General features: G+C 39.2%; 1 protein-coding gene across 1 annotated transcript; it reads left to right on the top strand.

Moving 5' to 3' along the window:
- The first annotated feature begins 7,964 nt into the window (after positions 1–7,964).
- On the top strand, positions 7,965–11,395 carry bmp15 (bone morphogenetic protein 15). Its single transcript, XM_038731850.1, is given in 3 exon segments — positions 7,965–8,444; positions 9,384–10,319; positions 10,322–11,395. Coding segments are annotated over 3 exon segments (1,383 nt in total). The 5' UTR covers positions 7,965–8,050; the 3' UTR covers positions 10,375–11,395.
- The last annotated feature ends 1,879 nt before the right edge of the window (positions 11,396–13,274 follow it).

The following is a 13,274-nucleotide window of genomic DNA, read 5'->3' as shown; positions in this document are numbered from 1 at the left end:
TGCAGCTAATGATCCAATTATTTCCCCCAAAAAAGGGCACGTATAACACTTTATTTTGACATGTATATCAAGTGTTTCCGGTGGTACTGTGGCTAGCTCGACTCAACGAGCAAACTTTGGGAAAACTTTGGGAATCGTGGTGGACGGCCCCTCCCACTTTTCGAACGGCGGGATGTGATCGACAGAAAGGTCTACCAATAGCAGAGAGGCTCTGGTTGAATGTGTCCAATGAGAAGCGAAGAGAGGGAGGTGCTACATACAGGCTCACGGAGGTAACTACAATGAGACAAATTTAAGAAGTTAAAGAGGTGGTATTATGCTTTTTGGCTTTTTCCCTCTCCTTTATTGAGTTATATATATTTTGTGCATGTAACAGGTTTGCAAAGTGAAAAAGCCCAAAGTCCAGCCCAAAGGGAGTTCCCATCTCCCACAGAAAGCACTTCTCTGAACCGCTTGAAAACAGCTCGTTTGTAGTCCAGCCCTTCACTTCCTTTACTTGTGACGTCACAATGAAAACGCGTCAAACCAAGCTAGTCTGAGCGGAGGCCCTTTGGCTCGACTCGCCTTTGTTTGGTTTGTCATTGTAGAAATGTTGTACCTGTACCTGCTTCCAGGTACTTTTTCACCTCAACTCCATCAGACTGCTGATTGGTCAGAGAGAATATTCACTATTCACTACATCATCATTGCGTGCACCAGACAGGTACTCCGAGTAGAGTCGAGGCTAGCGATTTGCGATATGGTAGCATTTTTCAGCAAGGCAGCATAACGTTAGATCGTCAGAACACCGTCAACAGTTCAACGTTTAGTCCTAAAAGACGATGCAACTCCGACTCTGTTTGGGCCTGATATTCACAATCACAACCTGTGAGTATGCTTTATTCGTTGTGAATTATATTTAAAATAAACACGGCAGTGTAACTTCACAGACTGTTCAAGTGCGGAGTTGTAAACACTGGCTAACACAGCTAAAGTTATAACATAATGCTCATGTTACACCTGAAAGCTACTGAGCAAACGTTCAAATTGTTTTGCCAATTTGTAAAATTGAGTTGAAATATGGTGATTTTTGTAGTGGTTTATGGTAAGATGTGGAACAATGATGTTGTGTGGTTGTGGACTTGTGAGCAACTTATACCATCTGCTAGGTTACAGTCTCAGTCTGAAGGCTTTGATTTGGATCACACTACCTTGTTTCTTAGACTCGCCCTTCTCTGCTTCTGATTGGCTAGTAGTCCTTACCTGGGAACTGGCATGTGCAACTCCCAACAAAGATTTTTTACAAGTAAGATGCATCATTCTGTAGCTCAAGAGTGGAGCGTATAGGGTGAAAAGAGGAGCTGCAGCAATGTGCAGTATGAGGAAAATATGGGGTTTTTTTAAATTAAACCATGTAAACCTGTTCTGGTACAACCCCTAATTAAGATTTTGAACCTGAAAATGAGCATAATACCACCTCTTTAAGTTAGGTTTGTGGCAGGGCTGTACTTTGAAACATGAAACCCTCCACTTTGCCTGTATCATCAGTTCATTTTACCTATTGATGTCAACATGCGAAATTAATGCCCCAAAAAGAAGTGGTCCAACAATAATGTTAAACAGGAAAACTCCACATTATCACAGAAATATTCACACTGCTGCAAGGTTACCAGCTTTGTTAACTGTAACTCAAGTAGCCTACTCAGTGGTGGAAGACGTTTTCTTATCTTTTACTCGAGTAAAAGTAGTAATAGTACTGTAAAAATACTCCATTTCAAAAGTCCAGCATTGAAAATCTTACTCTAGTAAACTTCAAAATGTGCTCAAGTACTCCTTATGCAAAATGACCCCACTCAGACTGTTATGTATACCTTTATCTATTGGAATATTATCATTGATGAATTTATGTAAACAGCATTTTAATGTTATCATGGTACAGATATATATATATATATATATATATATATATTACAATGGATTTTTTAACCCGATGTTTCACATGTAAAATCTTGACCTGAAAAGTAACTAGTCACTACAGTTGTCAAGGTAAATGTAGAGAAATATTTCCCTATGAAATGTGTAAGTATGAAGTTGTAGAAAATGGAAATACTCAAGTAAAATAGGCTATAGTATCTCAAATTGTACTTTAGTACAGTACTTGAGTCATTTATATAGTAACATTCCACCATTGCAGGTACTCTACATAAGTACGAATTAGAGATAGATTTCAGAGGACAATATACTTTTTACTCCACTACCAGTGACCAGTGCACATGCTACGACATGCATGCTGCCTGTTGCAGTTGCTCCCACTAAATAATTTCCCTTGGGGATCAATAATGTATTCTGATTTTGACTGATGATTGATACATTAATTTGATGCTTTACTTACTTGCAGATTAAAGTTACAGATTTAACTTTCCAGAAGTATAAAACAGTTAAAAGTAACTCCAACTTGACCAGCTACAACATCAAAATGCTACTTACACATAAAAACATCAATAATAATACAACAATACAATATATATTGATTTAACTCTGTACATTATGCTGAAAATAAATATTTTTACTATGTGGTATTGCACATGATAGTCTCTGCTCAAATCATTCTTTCTTCTTTAGATGAAAGCAAATATTGTCAAAGCCTTCATCCATCCACAGTCAAGTTCTACAGACCTTCAGAATGAACAAATACAGTGCATACTACTACAGGCCAACAACAACATTTGATATCATGTCCCACACATTTCTGAAACCTTGCCACTGGTACCAGTCTGCTTGTCTATCTACCATAAGAAACATTAAAACAAGCAGATACACGCTCTCAAAAAGGAGCCAAACTTACTGCCATTTTTGTCAATTCTCCGCTCCAGTGACTCTCATGTGAATCTAAGCTTTACTTGATCCAGATCGTACTCACCACTTAAGTTCCGTGTTTAGCTGTCTCTCTTCTAATGCTAAGAGAGAGCGAGGAATGAAAGAAAGATATTCCATACTATTGAAGAGTCTCCATATGTAAGTTTTATGTAAACCCAATGATATCCACTGCAAAACATGAGTGGCATCAACAATGTTGTCCCAGCCAGGATTAATAAAGTATTCATCTATATATTTATCTGTTTGCAAGTTATTTTTATGGCTATTTTTCTGAATTGTAATGGGTTTTACTTTACTGTAATGTCTGTTAGTATGTGGTGTTTAACCTGTTACAACTCACTGTTCCTCTTTATAAAATTCCAGATGCTGTAGTTTTTTTAGATCTATTTTCACATGTTAATGAACCACTTCAAATATGTAAAAAACTTCAAAAGTAGCTCATTTAGGCTATTTAAATTATGTGTTTAGCTTACAGTGAGGTTAGCCATCTTGGAATAATGTGTAAATACTCCCAAATCCTGTTCTTCGCAATCTGCCGACGTCGCATGAATGCAGACGTGATTTCTTCTGTCCTCTCTGAGGGAAAATGAATACGCATATTTCTCAAAAAAAAAGTTGTTGTTTGAGGGTTCCTTTTCCTAATAAAGATACAAGTTGAATCTTCAGAAGAGTTTCTGTTTTTAAATCAAACCTTTTTAGATACACATTAAACAGTTGCGTTATGAGGCATTTATTCAGCCAAAATCTCAAGTAAAGTTTCTGTAGTTGAAGTTGAAACAGTTGCCTCTGCCGTTTTTGGTAAATTTCTTTGTGTAATTAATCTTCTTAAATGAGTTTCTCAGAAGCCCTTATAGACCATTTGCGGCAATTCCCCCATAGTTTGAAGTTTTCCCACACTCTTTCTGCACGACGAAGCGATTGGGATTGCAGATAATCACTGTTGTGGAATTCTACCACACTGGTGTGTGTGTGTGTGTGTGTGTGTGTGTGTGTGTGTGTGTGTGTGACTATCTTTGTGTGTATCAAGAGAAAGAACAAATGAAGGAGGAAAGATAGAGAGAATCAAAGAGAAAGGGAGACAGATGTGAACATGCCCAGACATCTCAGTTCTCCTCCAGACCACGAGGAGTTTGTTTTGGTCAGATTAGAAAACATCTTTATATCCTTTTCAACCCTATTTTTGTTCTCAGAAACTCTGAACTGTATTATTTGGTTTGGTGGTGAGTGCTGCTTTCAAGTGAGATCAAGTTTAAAAGACAAAAAAACTGTGTTTTCTCCAGCATGTGTTTCTTCCATTTCTTCTAATTTTTAGCAGGTTTTACATCATGTCATCCATTCAGTTCCTCCCCACTGAGAACAATTCATTTACCAGAAGCCCAGTCATCCCAAAGCGCTCAGGCTTCAAATTATACAAGAACAACCAAACAATATATCAACAAAAAAAAAAACTCCAATCAGAGTCAGAAAATATAGTCTGGGATTAATCTGAATACAAAAACTAAACCACAGTGCAAACCAAAGACGAAGACAGGAAGTAACAAATACCCTTAAACGGGACTGTCAAAGCTTTACTGACTGCTTGGACTTTTTTTTTCTATGGTGGAAGAAGTACTCGGATCTTTAACTTTAAAAGTAAAAGTAACAATACCACAGTTTAGAAATACTCTAAGTTAAAAGTCCTGCATTCGGTGTTTAACTTGAGTAAGTACAAAAAGTAAACGTACTCATGATGCATAATGGCCCATTTCAGAATAATGTATAGTTTATTATAGAATTATAATTATTCATTAATATGTACATTAATTCAATGTTGCAGCTGGTAAAGCTGGAACGTATTATTTTTGACTATATATACTGCAGGAAGCTTGTGAATTTCAGTAAGGGATCAATAAAGTTTTATCTTTATCTATAAGAATATCCTAATTTATTTGTTGATTAAATTTTGTATTATTAATCTCAATCTGCAAAGTAGCTATTAACTAAGAGTATTAAATAAATGGAGTAAAAATTACAATATTACCCTCTGAATTGTGGAGTATAAGTGGAAAGTAGCAGAAAATACCTCAAATACAATGACCGGTGCATTTTTGGAGTATTTCATGAAGTCAGCACATTTATTAAAGTCATTATATGTAGAAAATGTATGTTGCTATAGCATCTTTCAAGTTTTTTTGTTTGTAGAAGAATAAACAATCATGGTGAAACAAGGTGCAGCATGATGCCTGATTCTGCCACCTGGTGGCGCCAAAGTGAAGCATTTTCACATCTTTGATCAAATTGAAAACGTTTACAGTTTTTCTCAATTGTTTACACACAAATACTGGCACAATGACCACAACATGTAACTCATGCACCAGCCCCCTGAACCAATTCTGCTAAACTACAATCACAATTCCTGCTTTACACTCAAATTGCAGTTCTAAAACATACTTTTTTCAAAACACTACACACAATTCACTGCATTTGGCACAATTTTCATGAACAAAATCTCACAAGGAACACACTGCCATTCAAATATGCACACCGACTCATCACATGGGCAAACGCCCGTCACACAGTTTTATAATTAGCAATCAGAGCATTAGCAGAAAAGGGGCAAGCCCTTCTGTTTTGGAAACATTGGAAACATTGGAAACAGAGGCAGAGCCAGAAGTGGACGAGGATGAGGACCATCATCTCTGATGAGATCCGAGCCACCTTGGTTGACCATGTCTAACAATGAGGGAGGCTGGGCAAAGTACAGTCAAATTTGAGCAGGTACACTAGCATCCATCATCCGGACTTTCCGAAATGAGAATAGGTAAGAAATCTACTCTCACTAGAAAAGTGTAGTACTGCATATCAATACCGTACTCAATGAGTAAAAGTCTTCAGTCTCCTGAACCCTGAACAGGAAACTGCAGTCATGAACATGGTCCTAGAAAATAACGGCTTAACATTACTGCAAATACAGAAAATAATGAGCTATTTCAGAATATGGATAGGGTAAGCTTATCTAAAACACCCTGTCTTTTGCAGAAAAAATCTGAGGTTGAAGCAGGTCTACAGGTTGCCATTTGAATGCAATTCAGAAAAAGTCAAAGAATTGCGCCATAACTATGTGCAAGTGAGTCCTATACAATCCCACAATTGATGCATACTCAACACTGTATAAATTATACATATATCAGTATTGTAATCATAATGATTGTGCTTCACAATAGTGACCACTCCATGTCTATTTCTGATATTGTTATGTGTGTTTCAGAGAGTTTTCGAGCTAGAGGTGGCTGCAGTGGAGCACCAGTTCATCTTCATGATGAGGTTTGATTCAACCTCACAAAGACGAAGGAGGGGAAGGAATGTCATCAGCCCGCGTGCTATTGTTGAAGTCCCTGGCCAGCGTGGAGGGAACACTACAATGTGTGCAGCGATTACCCACCACGGTGTTATCCCTCACCATGCTACCCTTGGCCCCTACAACACTGCCCATCTGATCACATTCCTGGACACCCTACACAACACACTCATTCCACCAGATCAGATAGACGACCCAGAGCGCCTCCGTCAGTTTCCATCGGGCTGCTCTGTTTGTAACTGGTTCACTGCCCACCCACGCTTTTTAGTTTATCTCCCTCCATATTCTCCATTTTTTTCTGCCTGGAGATGGAAAGTGTATGTCCGAAATCCACAAACGCGTATACCCATTCTCCTAGCTATGGAAGACGCATGTGGAGATACAGCAGTTGATGCTTTTCATGGCTGGATTTATCATGCTAGGCGATATTTTCCCCGCTGCTTGGCCAGGGAAAACATTTCTTGTGATGTCGATGAGGTGCTGCGGCCAGACCAAAACAGAAGAGAGGATTCAGCATAGTTTTTCGTGTTTTTTTTACTGCAACTATACACAGTAAAATCTTCTGTTGTTTTGTATGTAGACCACTGTATGTGCAACTTTGTGTTATTTGGGATGTACACTGTGTACATTGTATTTGTGGGAAAAATAAAATATATTTGTTACCGTGTATTTGTGTGTTTTGAGTATAAAAACAATTTTCTCAAATATTTTACAACCATCATTTGGGACAACATCAGTTGTGGGTGGGCAGTGAACCATTTTATGTATGTACTGTTTGAAGTAAGTGTAACACTGAACAAAAAAAAGGCCTAAGTCATTGTGATGAATGAAGGAGTGTTTTCTACTGAGAACATCAACTGTGTTAAACTGGTTCCTATAGATGTCTATTCATATGATGGTTTGTGTGTCATTTGAAAACAAAATACCATTTTGAGAAGAAATAACATTGTTTTGAATGTAAAGTTTCATTTTGCAGGAGAATTGAGTGGTTTTGTCGTGTGTGTGTGTTTTGATTTGTGTGTAGAGTTCTGAGAATATAAGGCATGCTTTCAGAAAATGTGTGTAAACAATTGAGGAAAAACTGTAATTAAGTCAACTGCATCCTTGAAACTTTGATGGCAACTAAGAGCATTAGGTTTACTGCTTATTTTGGCCAAAATACTTTTTATTTGCAGACATTTCAAAAGTGAGGGAAATATGTCAACCCAAGCTGATGCATGATAATCACAGAAATTGTTATTTAAAGGTTTTCATGTGACAACATGTATAAATTAGGTTTGCTTAGTACACATTATATCTTGAGCTTACTTTGATTAAGGTATTTTGCCTCTAGATTCAGATGTAGGTTATTTATTTAAAGCCTTTTCACTGGTGGTTGGCATTTATAAATTCATTGTGCAAAGTTTTATACATATTCATCACATTACATAAAAAATACATTGATAATGAAAACTTTGAGTATAAATGTACATTTTAGACCTAATGTATCAAGAACAGTGTTGCACAATGTGTAGAGACTTGAGAAAGATTCCGTCAAAATATGGGAAAACTAACATTACTACGTGTAAATTATTTAACAGTGAGAAATAATATAGTGATATGTATGAAGCAAATTTACATATACTATTTTGTGCAATAAAGAAATCCCAAAAAGGACCATTTTGTCAGTTCCACACCGCACCAATCACGTGGCTTCCGTATACGCTGCTGTTGGAAGATCGTGCACACCCGGGGGGTTAATTGGGGTCAACGTCAATTTCGAAAAGTTGATCGTCAAGTCTAAAATGGCCAGTGTTCAGGTGAGCCTGTAAATCGCGCCCTCGGCCGTGCAGAGGATGGTTGCCAACTATAACCTCGATGGTGGAGCTCGCTAGCACCAGAGGTTTTATAACAAACATGAGGGCGACCTACACCAAACACAGCTTACTGCACGTCTGCGTCCTGTCCTCTTTTATCTTCCTGTTGTGTTCAACCTGCACCGGAGTTAAAGCCGGGGAGAAAATGGCCTCCCATCAGCCCACGGTGAGGCGCAGCCGCCGGAGTCATCAGAGCGCAAAGCTCAGAGGGGCGCACCACCGGCCGCTGACGGACGAGCAGAAAGCGGACCAGAACTTGCAGTTTATGTTGAGTTTATACAAGAGCGCAGCCGAACCGGACGGCAGGCCCAAACAGCACCGAAAGTTCGGCTCCAACACGGTCCGTCTGCTCAGACCGTCGGCGTCCTCGGTGCGCTACCTGCCAGCGTCAAGTGGTGAGATGTATATTTTTGTCACAGGAGCTAATTAACTCCAAGTATCTGCACCTACCAGGTTACTCATACAATTTCTGGGGACAAGGAGCTTGATGAGTGAAGATTGGGATGTCGTATTATTTGGGCACCATTCGGCCAGCCCAGAGAAAAAGCTGGTCCAAAATGACCCAAGATATAATACACATTTAAGTTCATGAATGGCATCTTTAGAGGAGTTTCTCCATGCTTCTGTTGCCAAGTGTTGTCTTTTTCAATATTATTTCAAAAAAATACTATCTATACCTGCTCTGTATGAAAAGTGCAATGAGAACGTATGATTTCCAATATAAATAATATTTAAATGCGTTCACAGTAGGCTCCCCTTCACCTCACAGGTGAGTTTACAAATTTTACAATGCTGAAGTTAAACCATGTCCAGATGAGAAAACCACTATGCTTATAAAGCCGTCAAATGTGAATTAGACCTTTTTTATTCTATTTGTGATAATCAGAAAAGGGCCAATTTATGTGGTCTACCTGTGTAAAAAAAAAAACAAATTTTCACAAATACAATAAAGGTTTCACAAATCTGCAACTATGTTTTAAAGAAACTTCAGCTTCTCTGGGACAACCCAGTCCAGATCTGACAGCTCTAAGCAACGTGCTTTTGGATCTGGACCAGAGTTTCCCTTAAAACTTTCCCCATCACTACTGAATCGGAGGCTGTGAGTCCAAAGCTAAGATCAGCATCATGCAAACGTCATATTTTTGTCAAGAGTTCCATAAAATGAGAGATCACAGTCTCATCTACACTGACGTTGGCATGAAAGTTATTTATTTTGTAATAAATAGGAGATCATTCTTATGAAGCAACATTAAGGCTGCTTTTACCATCTGCTGTTAGACACTCCCTGCCTGGTAAATGCTTTCTCTTCTTCTGTGCCTCTGTCTCTCCTCCAGACCACCACTGCAGCTTCACAGTAGAGTACAACCTCGACACACTTCCTTCAGAGCAGCTCATCAGGGCCTCGTTCATCCACCTCCGTTCTTCATCCCCTTCTTCCCCCAACACAACCTCGAGCACCACCCAGGTCCTCGAGCTGCCCCGCTGCAGGGCTCAGATCACCTCGCTGGGAACAGAGAGTCTCGTCACCATGGAGGCGCACGAGCGGTGGACAGAGACGGACATCACCGCGCACGTCCAGCAGGGAGTGGGGGGCCACCTGACCCTCACTGTCCTGTACTGGTGCACACAGCCGGGCAATGCTGAAGAGGACAGCAGCCTCTTGTGGTGGTGGACTCGTCTTCAAGGAAGAAAAGTATGGAGAGGTGAACCTGATCTCGAAGTCCCGTCTCTTCTTTTATACCTGGAGGAGGAACGGGAAGTGAAGGACTGGATGGGGGACCTGCTTGGGGCTGAAGGGGAAAACCTCATGAGGCAAATAGGGCAGTGGCATCCTTCAGCTCGCCGGCGCCGGCGCTCCAAAGACCCCACTTATTCAGAGGCCAGAGATCTCTCACTGGATGCTCTAAAAAACGCGCCAACTTCCTCTTCCTCTTTTGCCTCCTCCCCGTCTGCCTCCATCATCTCCGATATCTCCGATATCCCCAACTACAAACGCAAAACCAGCATGCCCAAGAACCGCTGCAAGCTCCACTCGTTTCGCCTCTCCTTCGAAAAGCTGGGCTGGGGTCACTACTTCATTGCTCCGCCATTGTACAACCCGCGCTTTTGCCAGGGCAACTGCCCGAGGGTGCTCCACTACGGCTACCACTCCCCTAACCACGCCATCATCCAGACAGTCATCAACGACCTGGGCATCGGGGACGTTCCTCTTCCGTCCTGCGTGCCCTTCAAGTACATGCCCATGAGCGTGCTGGTAGTGCACAAGAAAAAGTGGAGTACAGAGAGCTGGAGGACATGGTGGCCGAGTCGTGCACGTGCCGCTAAAGCCTCGGGGAGCAGACTTGAATGACTTGAAGATGCCGAGCACTGAGAAAAGAGACTATGATGGGACATTTGTTTGATCTACAGCTTGGCGGCTAACCATAACGAGCTTGAGACTGGAAGGAGGAAGTTGTGGTTACAGATCTTCACCATCCCTGTAAATGCACTTTAAGAGGCAGCTGCTGAATGCAACTCTGGCCTGTGCAGAACCACGGCTGTGCAGACAAGAGGCTGTCTATTTACTGATTTATTTGGGGTTGTTTTTGGAATAATTGTTTAAAGCACTGTGCAGATAGGTGAATGTGCTGGTTGCTATATTCATGAATGTAGTTTTCCTACCGAGATCCAAGGGAGCTGGTAAATTTGGAAGCATTTTAAGCTACTTGAGGGCAACTAACTAACTTTAAGTGGTAATTTTACAAAGCAGAACCTAACTTCCAGGGTAACTTACAAAATCTATTTAACTCCTACAGTAACTTGATAAAACTGATTGAACATCAAGAAAACTGGTCCAACTCCAGGAGTAACCACTGGTTTGTTTTGTAATATTAATCTGAGCGAATTGAAGAAAAACACATTTAGAATCCATCTTTAGTATCTAACCTGAAACTGCAGCAGTCTACGGAGTATTTTCTTGTCTGTCTGTGTATTCATTTGTTTTGTTTTTCTGTATACTTTTAAAAAAAATCTGATCTGTGTTTCACATCAGTGCTGCAATTCTGAACCAGCAAAAAAAACCTGTATTTGTGGTTAAAAAAAAAAATCTGTTTGCACTGTTCCTCTGTAAGAAATTAACACTGCTAAAAAAAAAAAACTATTTTAAAGAACGAGGGGTTGACCATGCTGGATGTAACTGTAAGGGCCTTTTGAATGAAACAAAATGAAGAAAAAGGTATTAAGAAATGTTAACATTGTTGATTGTTAATGAAATCAAATGGAGGAGTTGTAGTTGTGGGAGTAATGCAATTTTTATTACCAGTGAAAATGAATAATAAAATAAAATGCATGTTTTCTAAAAACAAAATTTATTGTCAGTGTTGTTAAAAAATGTATTCTGTTGAGTTATTTGTCGTTTCTGAGCTCAAGATTGGACTTTAAATCTCAAGATTTAAGCAAACGTGGACCCAAGAAGATCATGTGGTATGATAATGAGCTCCAGAAAGCTTAATGAGTGGACCTTGTGGTGGTTTTTTTTTGTTATTGTCAGTAGAAATATTTAAAGTAATGGTAGACATTTTTGGAAATTTACTTTCGATGTAGTTCGATGATTTGTTGTTTGATTGGGAGTCGTGCTGGACTAACCGCTGGGCAGCTGCTGGCTTAATCTTGGTGTAAACACATAAAAGTGGTTTTGCTCTTCTCTTCCATCTCGTTGACAAAATCCTGACCATAATGTCTGCAATCTTTAAAAAAAGAGAAGCAGGCTACCTTAAATCTGCTCAGATTAATTTCTATTTACATCATTTCACCAGCACCAGGAAAACACTGTCATGGTACATACATTCTTCGCAATTATACCAACATGTCAGTTCCTGCAAAGATGCCAGTATCTCTGTTTGAATGCCACCAGGAAACAATCCTGTGATTTTACTGCTACTATACTGTTCTGATTCAGTTTCCTTTGTCATTGTACAATGAAAGTGAGTGCCTTTCTTACGGCGCATTCCCAAATAACAAAGCAAACAAATAAGAAAACTATAAGAGTTTGAACTAAACTTTACTAAGGTTCTGAATATACAAATAAATTAGTTTGTATATTACTATAATCTGTTAAAAAAAACAAACTTATTATTAGCAGCCGAGATATTGCAGCTTTGCTGAATTGCAGTGGCCCTATTGTATTGTCGATACAGGAAGTGCAGTTGGGAATATATGTATATACAAGGTAGAGAGGAAATGGAAAAACATCTGTGCAGTGCTTTATGAATGTAAATGCAAGCATTATATAGTGCTATAATGAAGAATATAGTTTATTTGCACAGAACAAAACAAATACAAAAAAAACTTAATGCACATGTCAGTTGCTACTAACAGATAAAACACAAGGAGAAAGAAGGCTACAAAATACACAATTAGTTTAGCTCATCAAATAAGCTGAATTAAATGTTTGTCAGGACGAGATTGTTCATGTAACTATAAATATAACTTATTAAGAATAATCTAAAATAACTGAATTATTAACACTGTTTCTGTTATGGAATCAGCCATTTTGTAAGAGATTCCTGCACAAATTGTAAAATAGCAGCTTTCATTTTGGAGTGAATTTGTACAGAAATGTTCAGGAAAGTGCATTTTGCATTGAATCCAACAGATGGCGCTCTTGTCTTGTCTCATAATGTTTTCACAAGCAGACACCAACCCTAAATCCAGCTGAGGAACCTGGTTTGTTTTCACATTTGTTTTATTGTTTTCATACAAGTAAAAAAAAAAAAAAGCAATTATTTTACTTTAAGATTAATCAATCCATAATACCACATCAGACCAACACTTCACCTGCTGCCTGACTCTGCTGGACTGGCTGATATGGTTGCTCAGAAATTTATAGCACACCTGTCACCCAAGAGTTCATATGAGTATCAATTTGAATAAATTATTCCATGTACTTCATGTGTGCCCTAAAACTACAAATGATTCCCACAAATGTTTGTGGTCACTTAGTATATGTAAATTGTGAATTGTCATTCAGCAGCTTTAGTGTCATTGTGTAATAAAATGCACTTTGCTCTATATCAGACGGGCACTGTAAGTGGGACACAGAGTGGAAGAGATGGTTTTACAGTTTGCCGACAGAGATACATACACACCTCAACATGGATGTGCATAAACACACAGTCATGCCGATAGACACACAAACAGGCAGTCATGAGTCATGATAACCTGTGGCCTATTTGGCTCTGACACAT

This window comes from Micropterus salmoides, unplaced genomic scaffold (assembly GCF_014851395.1).
Source record: "Micropterus salmoides isolate LMB-PRFRI ecotype aquatic unplaced genomic scaffold, ASM1485139v1 Ms_hic_scaffold_2, whole genome shotgun sequence".
In the NCBI taxonomy this organism is placed as follows: Eukaryota; Metazoa; Chordata; class Actinopteri; order Centrarchiformes; family Centrarchidae; genus Micropterus; species Micropterus salmoides.
The sequence above is the reverse complement of the archived record's forward strand: the minus strand, read 5'-3'. Positions and strand labels throughout refer to the sequence as shown.